General features: G+C 33.5%; 1 protein-coding gene across 4 annotated transcripts in view; it reads left to right on the top strand.

The window, feature by feature from the left end:
* LOC150100369 (sodium-coupled monocarboxylate transporter 2-like) overlaps positions 1 to 18,524 on the top strand; it is a 173,427-nt gene that overhangs the window by 138,177 nt on the left and 16,726 nt on the right. For all 4 annotated transcript variants that reach the window (XM_090402435.1, XM_090402436.1, XM_090402433.1 and 1 more), the window contains 6 exons: positions 720 to 874; positions 4,979 to 5,119; positions 6,579 to 6,708; positions 9,045 to 9,133; positions 16,621 to 16,736; positions 17,015 to 17,082. In XM_090402435.1, coding sequence (XP_090258561.1) covers positions 720 to 874; positions 4,979 to 5,119; positions 6,579 to 6,708; positions 9,045 to 9,133; positions 16,621 to 16,736; positions 17,015 to 17,082 — 699 coding nt within the window. The remainder of the gene's footprint in view (positions 1 to 719; positions 875 to 4,978; positions 5,120 to 6,578; positions 6,709 to 9,044; positions 9,134 to 16,620; positions 16,737 to 17,014; positions 17,083 to 18,524) is intronic.

Raw genomic sequence — 18,524 nt, 5'->3', positions numbered from 1 at the left:
TATTCTTTCTCTTTATTACTATACCAGGTGCAAATAATTCTTTTACATTCTTCTATCATATTGTGGAGATAATTATTTTAAATTATTTCTCCCTTGACACGACTCACTTTTCGATGTTTTTAATGAATAAAATCTCTGGAATTGTCGTAATTTTTGGTGTCATAACTTTCAAGTCTTTAGTTTTAAAAGCTAAGCTAAGAGACACTTGAACTTTCATTCAATATCTTTCAATTTAAAACTTGATTTTAGCAAAATACGAGTCGAACTCTTTTCGATCTTACGATTTAGGATATGAAGTGCCTCTTCTTTCAGAAGTTAGTAAGATTTTTTTTTTCCCTGGTATTTCGGTAAGTTCATCCCGCATAGCTGGGAAACTATAATAGCTAAAGAAACAGATATACTGACATATAACTCTCTTTTCATAACTGTAGTAGTTTTGCCATAATTTATACGGCTAAGAAAACAAACAAACTATATCCTTCAGTGTAGTTCCTTAAACTCAGGAGTTCTTTAAACTTTCTTTGTCAAGGAAAAAAAAATCATATCCAGTCAATTAAAATGGTAAAATGCTGTTATGGTTATTTGAAGCAGAATGCGATAGACTGGGAATTAATATTAAGTATTAATTGTTGTTTAAGAGATACTTGTGCTACGAGGGGTTTCTTCGGTTAACGCGAAAAAAAAAAAAATTTTTATTATTTTTTTATTTTTTTTTTTAGGGTGGCATTAAAGCAGTAGTGTGGACAGATCTTTTCCAAATAATCATGATGTTTATTTCTATGTTTGCTATTGTCATCAAAGGAGCGCTGGATGTTGGAGGATTCGATTATGTGTGGCAGAAAAATGTAGACGGAGAGCGTATTGAATTCTTTAAGTAAGTGAATCAAGCACTATTCAGAATAATATACTGTATCACAAGAAATAAAGTAATAATAATCAGTAACAATAACAAAGTAGTCTTACTTCTCTGTAATCATATTCAGGATATATCGGGCTCTAAATGTATCCTAATAGCTAGATACAGCGAGAAATGTGGGCTTCTATTATGAAAAAAAAAATAAATAAACCTTATCTCTTATTATGTGGATACGACTGATAATAAAAATTATTGCACTTGCTACATTGTAATGTATATGAAAAGGGAAACTCTTTTGTCACAATGAATTTCGTTTAATAAAGTTGATATTTGCCCGACAGATGTCACCACATCTTTCCACATCGTCATCTTCGTTTACTGCTGACATTACATGACTTCCCTAAAACTTTTAGCCGGTATTCCAGTAGTCTCCTTAATCAAAATCAGTGGCGATTTGTACATAAGCGCTGCGACACTGCAGCTATCCCCAAGGAAAAAACGAAAAATTTAAATTTTGTTTGTGTTTATAAATAATAACAATGCTTATAACATTATATAAATGCAATGCAACATGTTAAAGGTTACAGCTGATGTTTCGATAGTGATTGAATAGTTAATAATTGGAATTGTTCGATTAGCGCTTTAGATTACGAAACAAATGCACTGCGATCTAACGCAGTGTCGGAATTATCACGTTCGGTCAGTTGCACTTGTCACTGCACGTAACAAGTGAATCCGGCACTGCTCGTTAAGCAGTGTCGCTACAGATAAACTGTATGCTTGCGCGCGTAATTTCTGTGGGATACGAAACTTTTATTGTTGATGTGTGTTCGTGGTGAGGGCAAAATATTTTTGATAAATTTTATTTTATTCTGTTAAAATATAATTATTTATTTATTATAGATACAAGACTGAATTTTCAATTGAAAAAAAAAAAACAAAAAACCATGATTTCGCAAATTACAAATTTTAATGAAAAGGTTATTGAAAAATTTTGTCAAGGCAAAAATAGAAGAATGGATTTTATTTTCAAATAATATTTTTAATAAAGCAAATTTGTTCATATGTAAATTTACTTATTAATAAATTAGTTACTGATTAGGAAAAAATGAATTATTTTTCTTATTTTGTATATATGCAGCATCTTCACTTAAAATTTTCACCGACCGCACTGATCAAAATGATAATTTATTATGATAAACACTGCAATCAATTGCTTGGGAAGCTTAGTGCTTTTTTCTATTGTTTTTATTATAATTTCTCATAAAAATTACTTACTACTGAGATTTTAAATATTAAAATCGCAGCTGGCTGCCCGGGAAATAATAAATTGTTTATATACAGCGTATTGAATCGTTTTAACGCCTTTCAAAAAAGGGGAAAAAAAAATTTGCCCGGATTCAAAGACGTTGGCTATCATTCGATTAGATACTTAAACCCAAATCGAATTAAGCAGCTCATGTGTCTAAAAGCATTTAAGTGTTTTATGACCTCTCATGTTACCATTTTAAATAGTTTCTGTATCATAATAGCACTACATAAGTATTAATACTGAAGGTGTTAGTAGCGAGCGATTACTAATTCCTTTATTTTTTGCAGTCTCTCCAAGTTCCTCTTAATCTGGATTTATAGATTTACATATCAGTGACAATGCTGATGTGTATATTTACAAATAGAAACAATTATTGTGCATGAGTTCTACTTTAAAAAAAAGGTACTGAACAATTCATTTGATACATTAGATTTAAATGTGTTGAACAAAACGGCCTTTGTATTGTTATTTTCTTGAGAAAGATACCCTGTTTTTCAATCGTTTCTCTTAAGAAGGGATCTTTATTAGTCCATTTTTAGGCAAGGCTTTATTAGCTTTAGATACTAAAGAAGTTTTTTTTCCCTTTAAACAGGCAAACCCATCAGAGATTTTATATATATGATATGTATGTGTATATATATATATATATATAGAACGCGCGCGCACGCACGCACGCACACACACACACACACACACACACACACACACACACACACACACACACACACACACACACACACAGTAATTATCAGTTCAGTATTAAATCATTAAATAATTTTAAATAATGAATTATCATAATTCCAGGTAAAGCAAGACTATGATATTTTGAGTTTGGTGCCTAAAATAGAGTTCCTGGATTAACTGACCTTAGCCCACCCATAGTGCTAATACTGTATAGATTGGCAACGGTTTGCTAGATAGGTCTTAGATTGCATTCATTTTGATGAGAGTTTTTATTCCTAAAACCAGTAAGAGAAATTAAGAATCTTTAAATACGAGATGAATGAGTCAAAATGTAAATACTGTTCTTGCGATGTAGCGATTTCTTCAAGGCGTAACCTCAACTGGCTAAATGAACACATAAATAAATAGGCAAGCAAAAACAGAAACATTTACCATGTTTCTTTTCTTACAAGCATTTTGATAAGGAATTTAAGGAAGCTTTTGAGGTTCTATACTTACTCTAATATAAAAAGAAATGACGGCACAATTGTTATTGGCATCAGTGATTGCGAAGCTGTGGGTTTTGGTTTTAACTTACCTCAGGATGATACAAAAATATCTTTGCTGATCCATGAGTTGCTCTTATGTTCCTCGTTTATTTATTAGCTTAATTAGCTTTTTGTTATTTTTTTCCATTTACTATCTGCAGGTATTGTTATGTGTAATTGTAATCCATGGTAATGTGAAATTTCGATACAGAAACATTGGTGTATACTGCACTACTCAGAGTAAATACGAATGTGATCTGAAATGTTCTCGGCCTCGATAGCAACACTAACGGTAAGTTTTTTTTTTCTACGTTGGTACATCTGTCATAAGTATCCATTTGAAATTGCAAATCATTCTATCAAGTAGTTTGTTTTATACAGCTGTCTGACGCAAAAGTGTTGTCTGTATCCCTTGAAATGGATAAAATTGAGTATCCTGAAGTTCTAATATTCTTTGTAAAAGAAGGTTTAACCCACGCCAAAAGAAATTCATTCGAAGTTCATAAACGTTTATGGGCACTCTTCTCCTTCATTTTCGACAATTAAGAATTGGGCTGCGAGTTTAAACGTGGCCGTACCAGCCTTGAAGATGATCCACGTAGACGTCCAAAAAGTGTAACAACACTAGAAATCATTGATCAAATGCACTATACGGTATTGGATGACTGGCGAATCAAAGTCCGTGAAATTGCTGAGACTATAGGCATTTCAAAAGAACGTGTAGGATATTTTCCAGGAAGAATTGCAAATGAAAAAGTTTTGCGCAAGATTGGTGCCGCGCTTGCTCACAGCAGATCAAAAACGCACTCGCATAAAAATTCTGAACAATGCTTGGAGCGTTTTAACAAGAATAAAACTGATTTTGTGCGTCGATTTTTTATTACTATGGATGAGACTTGGAATCACCATTGCACACCAGAATCCAAACAGCAGTCAAAACAGTGGACATAAGCTGGTTGTTCACCGCCAAAGAAGACAAAGTCGGTTCCATCAGCAGGAAAGGTCATGGCATCGGTGTTTTGGTATCTTAAGGGCATTTTGTTTATTAATTATCTTGAAAAAGGTAAATTGTGAGAAAAGACCCGGTTTGCAGAAGAAAAAAATCATCTTTCATCAGGACAATGCACTTGCTCAAAAAGGTGTTTTGCTAATGGGAAAATTACGGGATCTGCACTATGAATTGTTGGAACATCCACACTATTCCCCAGATTTGGCTCCCTCTGACGTCTGTCTCTTCTCTAAACTAAACTCTTCCTCGATGCTCGGCGTTTTTCTTCGAATCAAGACGTGATTGCAGCTGTAAAGGGGTATTTTGCAGATCTTACTGAGAACTACTACAGGGACGGGATAATGGCGCTGGAGCATCGCTGGAATAAATGTATTAGTCTTAAGGGATATTATGTTGAAAAATGAAAATTTTGAAATTATAAATTTGTTTTTTCATTGTTAGGCCGAGAACTTTTCAGACTACCCTGGTAAGTATCTAATCAGAACTATTTGTAATTGCACATTTATATTCTGCCTTATGCTTTACATATGCTATGTTAAATATAAACAAATGTGTAGTAGCTAAATGAACTGTTGGTATTTGCATTGCAGTTTCGACGTCGATCCGACAGTTCGCCACACAGTTTGGGGTTTGGCAATCGGGGGATACTTCAACTGGGTTGCCACATATGGATGTAATCAAGCAATGGTTCAGAGATATTTAACCTTACCCTCTCTCAAAGCAGCACAAATGTAAGCTAATATTTTGAAGTTATTTCCTCCTTTAGGATTTATGTAATGAATTGTTTTGTTATGATTTGTTTGTGGTGTCAGAGTAAAGAATGAACATTTTTTTTAGTTTCATTTACAGCTTTTCATTTCACATGAAAACAAAAATGCTAAAACTTGCATAATTTAAGAAGGGAATTGCAATGTAAAAAATTCAAAACTCTCATTTATTAATTTCGACTACTTTTTCATTAGTGGAGTATCCATAACGCATTTACAAAGATGTCGCGACATTTACCCTTCTGTTGGAAAGGCCTCGCATCCTAGACTGTAAGAAATTTAGTCTAGGATACGAGGAATATTCAAAAGAATATTTTTCAACCGAAAGTGAGTTAGTGTGTCTCATAATAAATGCACATTGATTTCTTTAGTAAAAATCTTAAACCACAAAAGGCTTCCATTCGTTACATCACGAAAATAAACTAAGTAGTTATTGCCTTTTTTAATTATAATGCGACAAATCATATCTAGAATGCCTTATCCATTGACAAGAGCTGTCAGCTCAATTTGTATTCATATGTGGAATGAAAAACAAGTTTCACAGCGCGATAGGAAACTGAAAGTAACTGCTATTCAAAAATAGGCTAAAATCTCATTTTCTTATCTATCCGTACGTATTACCTTAAAGCTCAGGTACGGAGTTGGTACCTGAGCTTTAATGATGGTTCTTTACAAAAGTATAAGTTTCATGCTCATTGTTGCTCTGTAAGAAAACGCAGCGCCTGTAAGTTGCTACGTTATTTATTATTTGAAATTCAGTTTTTTACGATGATCCTTATTCATTTAATATAATTTCTATCCAACATAGGATGCATATACATTCGATTCCGTTTAGTCTGAAATAGCTAAGAAATGACGGGCTATTTCAGACAAATTCTGACGTGAAAAAGAAGCACAACAGCAGTAATACTTTCATATAATCTGCTTATTTCGCGGAAGAGTGATAAATATTCATTATTATTTATATCAAGTTAGCAAACAAGGTTTGTCTTTGAAACTATAAAATTCCAACGCGCTAATGCCAAGTGGCACTTTTTAATGTGTATCACTAATGCACCATGAAACTGCTGAATGAAAATAAACATCTTTATGACGTCGTTAGGAAAGATTTAAATGTATTATAATTTTCATATTAATTAAATTTTTATCAAAGCATTTGTTAAATAAATCTTTAACCAATTCCTCAGCTTCATTGTTTTTGTACCTCACTGTTTTTATACATTATTGATTACTTGTAATCAAGAATGTATAATATACTGAAACTAAAGAACTTTTTTTTTTACTTTTTAATCCCGATCTTCTTTTAGACATTTTTACTTCCTTTGTTGATGTTGATGCGCCCAATCCTCCCTTTCCCCATTTGGTTTAGAAACTTTTTGCCATACATTTATATAATAACTAATGTGTTAGGTATTTCTTTCAGTACCATTTGGTTGAATCTCCCTGGTCTGTTCTTGCTATTACTAGTGAGTAGCGCTGCGGGACTTGTCATATTTGCAAAATATTTCGACTGCGATCCAATCCTTACTAAGCAAGTAGCATCTTCTGACCAAGTATGTTTTATCTCATATTTCACGTATATAAATATTCATTGCATCAATAATTAATTAATTGTATAGTATTATAAAGATTCTTTCTTGTTTTTGTTTTTTTAATTTTAGTTTCACTTTTCCCAAACTCTGTGATGTAATCTTTCCACTCATCCCTAGCTGATCATCCAAGGGATTTTACATAAATTCATAATCACATGTGCACACATTTACGTAAATGTGTGCACATCATTCATGGATTTAGGAACAATGGAAACGTATACGAAATGATGGATTGCATTATGCAGAGTTCTACGCAGATAGTCGAGTTTGGATTTGTAGAATTCCACTTACAATCCCATAAAGCCAGACATTTTAACGCCAGATTTGAGGTAGACAAAATTCTAGAATTAACGTAGCCGTCCTACACTCTTGATATGAAGTCTAGAATCTAGATGATCCATTTGGGATAAGTGAAAACACTTATGTAAACCTGATAAGCTTTCCATAATATCCCCATCACAACAACTGACAGAATTCCATGGAATATCGAGATGCTCTCCTACGGCGAGCCATACACGTCAGTATGATTGACTACTAATACTACTAAATACAGGTATTCATGTATGTTTTATGAACACTAATGTTTAACAAACATGACTTTCTAGTAATACTCATTTCCTTAAGTGCCATGCCTAGAATCCATAGAGCTTTCAGAAGGTTTTGGAAGCTTCTTGTAGGATTGTGCGCGCGTGGGGGGGGGGGGGGGGGGCAAAGAGTTATGCCTCTCGTATACTTACAAATAATACTGGTTACGATTATGAACATCAGAGCAGACGTTTGATATATTTTCATCATCTTCCATTTAGCATGATAGAATCAGTTTGAAACTATTGGTTATAATGTGCTTTTGTCTGTCAGTTTCCTATGTTCTCATGGCCAATTTGCCTGGTTCCGGAACGAAAAACCCAACCTTTCTGGGAGGAAAAGCCTTTCCACCGCCATATGAAACCAACTAGCTCGCCTTCAATTGAAGAGTCCTGGTAAAGATTCTTCGCCTTCTAGACTGGATTCGAACCCGGGTCTTTCCAACCAAAGTCCGTAATCGGAACCGACTGAGCTATGGAGGTATAGTATGATGGTGGAGGATAGAGAATGACCAGATTTCCAATAGTTAGTTAAAAGAGTCCTTGTACTTCTTTGTGGAATAAAATGAGTTAGCCGATTTATTTTTGAAACAGTGCTGTCTTGTCAATGGTATCTTTAAAAAAAAGGAGAATATACATCTCCTCGGAGATAATTTTTTTAAGTAATGCAACGCAGTGATGGCTCATAATCACCACATTGCGCCACTTATTTTATGTTTTTGCAAAGTGCAAAAATATAATGAACATATTGAAAACATATGATCTTAAATATAATATATTTTCATCATCATGCATATCAAGGATTTAGACCTAGCATGGCCTGTTCCGGCCTTAGAAGTCATCGTTTAAGAGGACGTCCTGGTTTTCTTTTTCCTAATGGCTTGTACTTTAAGGCTTGTTTTGGTAATCTTTCTGTTTTCATTCTTTGAACGTGTTCCATCCATTTATGTTTATATTTTTTAATTTTTTCTATTACTGGTTCTCTGTTTAATTCTTTCATAATTTCTTCATTTCTTTTGTGATCAAATAGGGTATACTTTGCAGTTTTTCTCATAAACTTCATTTCTGCTGTTGTTAATCTTTGTTTGTCTTTTTGTTTTATTGTCCAGATTTCGCTTCCATACATTAAAACTGGTAGGGCTAATGTATTGTATACTTTTAGTCTGATTTCTTTTTGAACTAGGTTTGGTTTAAATACAGAGTTAATTACACCTGTTATTTTTAAATATTTTGCAATTTGTACGTTTATATCTTTTTCATTTTCATATGTAATATATTTTATAGATTAAAATTAATTATATAATAAGATAGTCTTAGAAATGACAATTTTATAAATTGTACCGTATAAAAATGCATTAAATCTTAGTTCTGTTGAATTTTTTCTTGATGTTTTTCTATTTTCATCTCGATGCTGCGTTTTTATTTCTTTTAACGATCAAAATGGCATTTTTTATATAACTTTAAACTTTCATACAATGTAGAAATCTGAAAGCGAATCAAAGAAGTATAATATGAAAAACTGTTAAATGAGTCAAAAAGTTGAATAATTATCAATGATAGAGGTCAGAATGTATAACTTATTAGCTTAGATCTTGGTATTAATAGAATACTAGCAGAATCTATGGCTTAACAAAAAATGTTTTATATAATCTCTAAGCAAAACGGAGGAGGGAGGAGAAATTGTCATTCCTAAAATCAGATTTAACTTTCTAGCTCTTCCCACTGTTCGTTATGGACACTCTTGGATTCCTACCTGGCCTGCCTGGACTGTTTGTGTCTGGAATTTTCAGCGGTGCTTTGAGGTAAGTAGGCTGTATATATATATATATGTATATATATACAGTATGTATATACTGTATGTATGTATATATATATATATATATATATATATATATATATATATACACTGTTACATAATATCAATAATTCTTACATTAGGTTTCTTCTTCTTCTTTTATCATGATGCTGTCTGATTTCAGACAGTGTCTTAAATTTACTAAGGTTTAGTATTATTACCGTAAGGATGTCCCATAAAGTGACTGCATGTAATTATTGTCACACGTAATCTAGTATTTGACTTTTAAATCCCTAATTAGACATTAAAAAAATTATAGTTTTTATTTTCTTATGACAGACAGTTAAATTATGGTGTTTAATATGTTAAAAGTTTCACGACAGGATAATAAGCTAGATTAACTGGATTTATTGTGTACTTAATAAAAACTGCATTCTCTGCATGTTTTGTTATTTATGTCTAAATAGCTATAATTATCAAGGTAACAGAGAACATTAAACAAAAGCCAAGGAAGGTTTGAATAGTCTATCACCTGTCTCTACTTCTCGCATGGATTGTCAGTAATTATTGGATAGTTGGGGTTCGAAGTACTGCTGGATCTAATTAAGTATTTTCACACATCGCTCAAAAGTAAGCATTCATCCTTATTTGTGGTTCCATGTGAGCGGATAACTTTATGGGATTCTTAGAAAATCTGTGAGGGAAAACACCGTAGTGACGTAGCTCGTAAGAGAGAAAGAAGAGAAATCCGGTCTGCACACATGCCACGCACCTTTCCATAGACCCTGTACGACTACAATTGTCTTATACGGAAGAAAATTTCTTGGATTGTCGTTTCAAAGAATCAAGTAAAATAATTTTTCATGGAACACTAAATACGAATTGAGGCTTACTTCTGCTGGTTAATGGAAATCCCTAATCATATTCACTAGTACTTCACATTCCAACTATTCCATCAATCACCGGCAAGCAATACGAAAGGACAGAGACAGCTGATAAATTACATAACAACTGCAATACGAAAACAAAACCCATTATTAACTGCTCGTATATTCTGCATGCTGTATTAATATTAACGATTCGCGCTATTCTGTATATTGATTTTCTTTCCATTTGTTTAATTTTGTCTATTACCTTAATTGCAACATTTCATAAATAAGTAAATAAATAAATCCCAATTAATATAACTTATACTAGTTTGGAAGTTTCTAATAATTACTAGGTGGCTATGGATGTTTTGACTATTTTAGAATTTTTTCTATATTTGACTATTTAACCTCTACTTCGGTTCAAATACCATTATGTCATGGATATCTATGAGTGTGGCCTTACATGGTGGAAGAAACGTATTTAAATAAGAAATGGGTGATCTCACTATTCAAGAATGAGACCAGTTGTCATACACACACACGTGAACGTGCGAAAAAATGCAAATCGCGTTAAGAATTTATGGGAAGAAAAAGCCTTCAATTCTTGAATGAGATCAGCCTAACTCGCCTCTAGTTAAGAAACCATTTGAGGAATTCTGACAGAATAACTTGGTTGGGGTATAATGAATGTACAAGTTAAACTTGACGAAGTTTAGTGGGTAATACAAAGCAAAGCTTATGCAATTATGGGTCTGATAAATTCTTTTAAATTATTCGTTCAAGCCCCTGACGTTCATTAATGATGGTGTAGAAATAAACAAAAAAATAAATTTCTTTCTGCAACATTTCAGAACAATGAAGATCTAATAAGAATGTATGTACGTATACATTTTTATTAGCTAGAACTCACACTATTTCAGATAATGTATTGAGTTATGGTTAGGGAACACAGATGGCGCAGGGGTTTGCCGTACTCTCTTCATCGGACACCATTCTAAAATAATATCATTGATAACCCTGGGCCTCTCAAGTCTATAAAAGTCTACAAATATTGTCTACAAATAAAATCTCATGAGAAGAATGAAACTGAATTTATTAAGCAGTTGCGAGACAACTTCCTCAAGTAGCATACGACAGAATAAGAAGTAACTTGAGGTCAAAGTGTTAGATTTGATTGTAGTGTCAGAGGGCGTTTCAGTTAAAGACGTAACTATTCTGTCTCCGGTTGTTGACAGTAATCATGCCATACTCACTTGGAAAGTGATTAAATTTATGAATGTTTCATTCAGAAAATGTTACATGCTGAACTACTAAGCAGGAAATTATGACCAACTGAGGAGTATACTGAGTTCAGTGGAATGGGATCGGTTGATGGATGGAAAAAATATCAACAGTGCATGGGAAACATTAAAACAATACTTAAATGATGCGATGTGCGTCCCGAGAGTTCCAAGAATAAATGGAGTAGGATGATGTCGAAGGAATACCGTTTGCATAAGGATGATGTCCGTTATAAAAATTATATGCAGCAGGCTAGAATAGTTACAACTGTTGTACATAAAGTTAAGTCTGAGTATGAAAAGAAACTGGCTCTGCAAGCTAAAGACAACACACAAGAATTCTATCGGTAAGCTGCAAGTAAAAGAAAGAAGGAATATGAAAGAATAACAGTTATGAGTATTCTAGCTTGGTGGTGTGATCTACAGATGGTGTGATAGTGACAGATTCAGAAGAGGTTGTTCAACTAATGAGTGCCTATTTTGCTAAAAGCCTTCCAACTGGTGTATGCAATATTGAGTTCACTGCTACGTCTTTCGAAGATACTTATATGTATAAAGAAAAGTATTAGAGCTGTTGCAAAAACTGAATAATTCAGCAATAGAGACTGATGGGATATCAACATGGGTGCTAAAAGAGTGTTCAGCTGAACTGGCTATTCCTTTGACCAGGCTTTATAATTTGAGTCTCAGGCAGAGAAGATTCTTGAGGAATAGGAATAGGATAAGAATGTATGGTATTCCAGTTGCACAAGGGTGGTGCAAAAACGGATGTATCCACTAATAGATCAATTAGTATCTCAAGAGTGATGGTGAAGATTTTAGAAAAATTGGTTAGGGCTCGCATTCAGAAATGGGTAGACAGTGAATCTCTACTACAATGAGCAACATGGGTTTACTAAGGGAAGGTAATGTTTTAGCAACTTGCTCACATTCTATAATAATGTTACTATTGAACTAGACAAGGGAAATGGATACATCATGATACTTTTGGATTTTGCTATGGCATTTGACAGAATACAGTATGGTAGATTATTGCGTCCGCGCGGTTAGCCGAGTGGTTATGCGCTTCGCAACCATGTGCCTTGGAAAGGAGTGTCCTGCATTCGATTCTCGTCGCTGACATGAGGAGCTAAGGATTTTCTCAGACATAGCCAAGTTAGCCGGTCTTCGGCGTGGACCGCAGGGATTTTCCCCCCAGTTTATCTGTGGTTTTTCCTGCCGCAAACAGGCAAACCGGCCCCCGTGAACACACGCTTCTACAGACATAAGGAGTAACCAACCTATTCCGTAGGATTTCGGTTCCGATTGCCTACACGGTAAAATGTGTTGGTCTACGCGTGAGCATAAATCAGGAACAGGAGGATATATATACAGTATATCCTCCTGTTCCTGATTTACGCTCAATTTGCGCTTAATGGATTTTGGCTTAGACAAATGCGCAATTGCTGGAATAACAAGAGAAAAGTTTGAAGATCTCAACGAAATCGAGCTGCTCAATGGTGAAAAAATTAAGGCAATAAAATTCGAAGATAGCTACAAATATTTGGGAATTTTAGAAGCATCAGAAATTCTGCACAATAAGATCAAAGAAAAAACTAGAGCAGAATTCATAAGGCTACTAAGGAAACTTTTTAAGTCAATGCTTAATGCTGGAAATTTGATAAAAGCAATTAACACCTGGGCCATATCTGTTCTGAGATATTCAGCAGGCATTGTTGAATGGACCCAGCTAGAGGTGGAGGATTTAGACCAAAACACTTGAAAATTAATGACAATGCACCATGGCCTCATTCCTCGCAGTGACATTGATAGGCTCTATCTATCACGCAAAAAAAAGGAGGCAGAGGATTATTACAAGTGAAGCAAGTTATTGAAGAAGAAAAAACGAAATCTGAATAATTATCTGCAGCAAGCAACGAAAAATGTTTTAATTGAGGTAAGGAAAGAGGGTTTATTTAAACCCATGGATACAAAATTGGAATAAAAAACCAAACAAGTTAAAGTGAGTACTGAAAGATGGAAAAATTAGGCATTGCATGGAAAATACCTTCATAGCATAGAGCAGCGCTTCCCAAACTGTGGGCCGCGGCCCCCTTGGGGGGAGGGGGCTGTAGGTTTTGTTGAGGGGGGGCCGTGAAATAATGAAAACAAATTTAAAATGTTTTAAGACTAAGTAGTTTTTTTTTATCTTAAAAGAAACGTATTTAATTTTTATTTATTATTTCTTTTTTGTTATTTTTTTTATTTTAATGGAAAAAAATCACACATTGGTGCGGATTCACAAATTTTGTTTACTGCGTATTTCGGCGCTTAATGAATATTATTAAATATATGCTTATTCATATAAATTTCATTTCAAAGCAGAAATCTAAGAATTGAGTTTCAAATATTTCACCTGATATTGGTGTAGCAGTATTGAAACACATCCATCACATTAAATTGTTATTAAACTTCTTTTATGTTTTTAATTATTTCTTTATTACTAATCGTTTTACGTTTCATGTACTTGTACTACAAATATACAATAACAATATATCTACCTATATAAAAATATGAGATAATGTGTCATGTCAAATGTGGATGTAAGATGCTAAAAATGTAATATTTTCATTTGATTTTTGCAATATTCGCTGTGTATGTTTTGTATTGAATATAAATAAGATAAATATTATAATAATATATGTCTATATTGCGATTCTGTTTCGAGGGGGGGGCCGTGAAATATTTTAATTTTTCCAAAGGGGACCCTGACATCCAGAAGTTTGGGAAGCACTGACATAGAGGACAGCGCTGACAGCAACTAGACCTGGCAATGGCTGAGAGATGGAGCACTAAAGAAAGAAACAGAATCGGTAATTTTTGCAGCACAAGAACAGCCCATTAAAACCAATGTTATGAAGGCAAAAATACAAAAAATTCAAGAAGACAGTAAATGCACATTGTGCAAAGAAAATGAAGAAACGGTAGACCACATTATAAGTGGGAGCAGCAAAATCGCACAAATTGGGTACCCGTAAAAGGCATTATAACGTAGCTAAGATAATTCACTGGCATTTATGTAAAACGTACGCGGGTTTAAAGTATCTAAAGACTATTGGAAGCATAAAGTTCACCAGAAAGTGATTGAGAATGAAAAAGCTAAAATATTCTGAGATTTCAAAATCCAGACTGACAAAAGCTTGGAATGTAATACACCCGATATAACAGTGGTTGAAAAAAGTGAAAACAACGGTGTTGTTTATCGAAATATCAGTAACAGGAGATAGTCGGATTGACGACAAAGAAACTGAAAAAGTTACAAAGTATCGCGAGTTGCAAGTCGAAGTTGAACAAATCTGGAGAAAACGAAAGTTTTTCCCATAATAATAGGTGCTTTGGGCGCCATACCTAAAACATTGAAAAAACAACTAGAAGCACTTGAGTTAGATGGATTAAAAATTGGGTAGCTCTGCAAAAGGCCGCTTTATTCGGCACAGCATTCATTCAGAAAGTATTTTCACAACTCATATGCCCTTGGGTAGGGCGCGAATTAGTGGAATATAACCAGCCTTTTACTTAAGACTGAGGAAGCAAATCAAGCTTGGATGAATATTATATATATATATATATATATATATATATATATATATCATAAGTGTCTGAACCAACAGAGCAGCATCGCATTTTGAAGGATTTTCTTAATATGTATTTGTATGTGAATTTACTATCAAATGTGTTCATCAGTTACAGTTTTATATATGTGTGGTTAGGGGGGGGGGGGGGGTTTCGGGACCAAAAAAGAATTCGGAATGCCCAAATGTCCATTTTTTTGTTACTTCGAATACAGAAAATGGACCGATCTAAAAATCAAATTATTTTTAAAAAAAAATTTTAACACAGATAAAAAAAAGTGAAAACTGTTCGCTTTGTTGTTTACATAATAAGCAATCCCATTTTAAAAACTCGCCAAGTTTCAAATGGCTTTTATATAAAGTAAATAAACGTAAACATATACAACTAAAAGAAAAAAAAGCATTGCCTCATATTGCATCCTTATTACCAGGAAATTACGGTATGTCAGAAGGAAAAAATGGAAGCGGTAAACCTGTTATGTAACACGTGTTTACAAAAGAACTCACTATTATAGATTCAAAGGAAATAATACACGGTAGTATTCATTATTACATAGGTTTCATATATCATTAAAATATTATGGAGAATCTGATCGTCACCACTTTCCAGAATTTGGATACATACCAACAGAGTGATTCTGATTCGACGCTTGTAAAGTTTCACTTATTTCCAGGAAGAGAAGGTCATATTTAAATTTCTTATCTAGAATAACCGCGTCTAGTTCCAGAGGGCTCGGTGGCTAGTGTCATTGGCATGGATCGCGAGGCTAGATTTATCAGATTCCACGTATTTAATGCAATCGTGATGTTCTGGAATTCTGATCATTGATTACAAGAGGCACCTGTAAAAACAGAGGTGATAATTTATCACGTCATTAATTAAAAAAAAAAAAGTTTGCCCCTTCTGATGTGATGTTAAAGAGGCTACTATTTTCTATCTTAAAAAGATAGAAAATGGTAGCCTCTTTTAACATCTGATTACGATAGGTTTGGGGATGACATTTATCTGTTATTGAGGATTGGTCATATCCATTAGCAGTCATCGTGATTTATATTTTCTTTAGTTCTTCTAATAGTAGAGATTTAACAGAATAAATGGCAGGGACTTGGTATTCGTGAGATCTTAATTTTGATTACGCCTGTCTTCTGCGATGGATGATGATATGAGGACGGGTGTTTGTATCTGCCAGTAAAAAAAAAAAGCTTTCCGATAAACAAAAAAACTGACTATTGCCTGTGTATATGTTTATATGCAGCGACCGATACTTATTCTTTTGCTTGATTTATTTTTACATATGTTTATATGCAGCGACCGTATTTGCTTTATAAAAATGTCCTCCACCGCACGTGTGTTTTCGTTAAATGTTTAACTTTTAGATGACTGTAATGGAATGTATTAATTGCATCTGCAACACTCTTTGTCTCATAAAATATTATGAGGCAAAAATATAGACTGAAACCCTTAGTCTATACATAAAATGACACTCCATGGATCCAAGCATCCGTCTCGATTTTGTATAAATGAATTAGTTTTGAAGTTGATTTCTCTAAAATTAAATTATTTACTTCTTTAAATTCTTTAATTAAACCTTTTAAATTATTCAGTTAAGAAAATTTTGCACAATCAAGTATAAATGTGTGAATCTACATATACAAGTGGCATAGTCTTAACATTACTACTACAATGTTTATGTTAACACTAATGAATATTATGTTTATTCTTTTTTTGTGCAGCACTGTCTCATCAGGAGTAAACTCTCTAGCAGCAGTCACCCTTGAGGATCTAATTCGTGCATATATCAAACCTGACATCTCCGAAGTTTGGGCCACTAGAATCACCAAAATATTAGGTATGAAATTTGATTCTCAGTTCAAAAATGGGAGCCTTAAGTTATTATTAACAATAAGCGCTTTATTTTTCAAATTAGGTCAACGTTTTATAAACAGTGATATTATCAAGTTATCTTCTTTTATGGGCCTTATATTGATCCTGAACTGAAAAATTAAATGCACGTGGGTGTTTTCCCCTAGTACCATGCCAATGATTCGATGAAACAGTATTAGTAATAGTAGAATTAAAGGTAAAATGTAGTCGACTTATTATTCATTTTTTATTATTTTTTTCCAGCTTTGTCGTATGGCGTAATTGCAATTGTCCTAGTAGCAGTAGCCCAGCAACTGGGAAACGTTCTCCAAGTATGTATTACTTTAAAAGTCTTTCCTATATTTGTATTTCTCTTAACATCAACATTCTTCCATTCACTTTCATTATGAAGATAGTGGTATTTGTACATAAAACAGAGGCTTATATGAAATTGACGGATTTTTTTTTCACTGATATATTCAGCATTTGTTGAAAACGCCAATGAACAGTTATTTTCTTAGACCAAAAAATCCAAGAAATTGAATATTAGCCTTCTTCTCCTCGAAAATTTGAAAACATGTACACAATTTATTCCCGATGCTTCGCCCGTTACTGATAAGTCATATTTTACCAGAGATGAGCCTTCATATCCAGCTCCTAAATCCAAAACTGTGGAGTAGTTGATATATTTTAATATTTTTAGATTATTTCTTAATATTTTTCAATGGAAAATTAAGTCGGAGTAAAATTAGGATAGAATGGAATATATTGGAAATTATACACTTGTGAGACAATTCAATGAGTTAAGCGTGTAAAATACAGATATATTAATGCGAAGAATGGCACTTCTTTCTTTCTAACACCAGTAAACACGTTAGGTTCCAAGGCGAGTTGGTCTCATATCCATCTCGATAGTTAGCCGATTTCTTTTTTTTTTTTTTCAGACAAGTGAAAAAAGCCTTGAAAACCAAGACTGTTATCCTTAAAATGGCTCTATTTCTGCTATGGAACATGAGTGCCATTTACTGTTAGAGAACTATTCACAGCTTCTGTAGTGCGGAAGTGTCGCCATCTTACGGAGGGATTGTATACCAGTCCTAATTAGATGGCGGTGCCCTTCATATATGTGAAAAAAATGCAAAGAAATTTGTGAAATAACAATTAAAATAGCCTTATAACTAAACTACTCATTCATACATTAGCGAACAACTCATTGCCGCGTTATAATAATTAACTGTATAGATCTCAGCTGATAGACGCACCTCATTCTGGGAATGAAGAGGAATCTAAACTTTTCTACTTGATAGTTCTTTATATTTTAAATTTAAAAAAATTCCAACTTTTAAAATTAAAAATTTCCCAAATTTTGCAATTTAAAGTTTTCTAAAGTTTTAGTAACTTTAAATTTTTCTCTACATTTTAAATTCTCTAAATTTCTGATATTGTATTTATGCCGAAAATTTACTAATATTGGACATAAATACAATTAAAATTAAAATACAATATCCAACATACCATTTCCAGTTTAGTATTATTGAGTGATTCGATAATATTGAAATAGAAAGAAAAGATGACGAACTTAGCAAATACGCATGCTTATGCTCTTCTTATTTGCATACAAAATTCTCAGTGCCGGATTAACAAATAGGCAGAGTTGGCACCGGCCTATGGGCCTCACGCCGTTTAGATGCCCCGCAACAAGGGTTCAAAATAATACTGATTTGATCTTGAAAGAAAATTTCAATCATGCTTTCTTAAATTGTTTCCAAAAGAT

Source organism: Typopeltis vanoorti, chromosome 13, assembly GCF_054136105.1.
Source record: "Typopeltis vanoorti isolate ZY-2024b chromosome 13, IOZ_Tvanoo_1.0, whole genome shotgun sequence".
In the NCBI taxonomy this organism is placed as follows: domain Eukaryota; kingdom Metazoa; phylum Arthropoda; class Arachnida; order Uropygi; family Thelyphonidae; genus Typopeltis; species Typopeltis vanoorti.
This window is presented reverse-complemented; position numbering and strand designations above follow the sequence as displayed.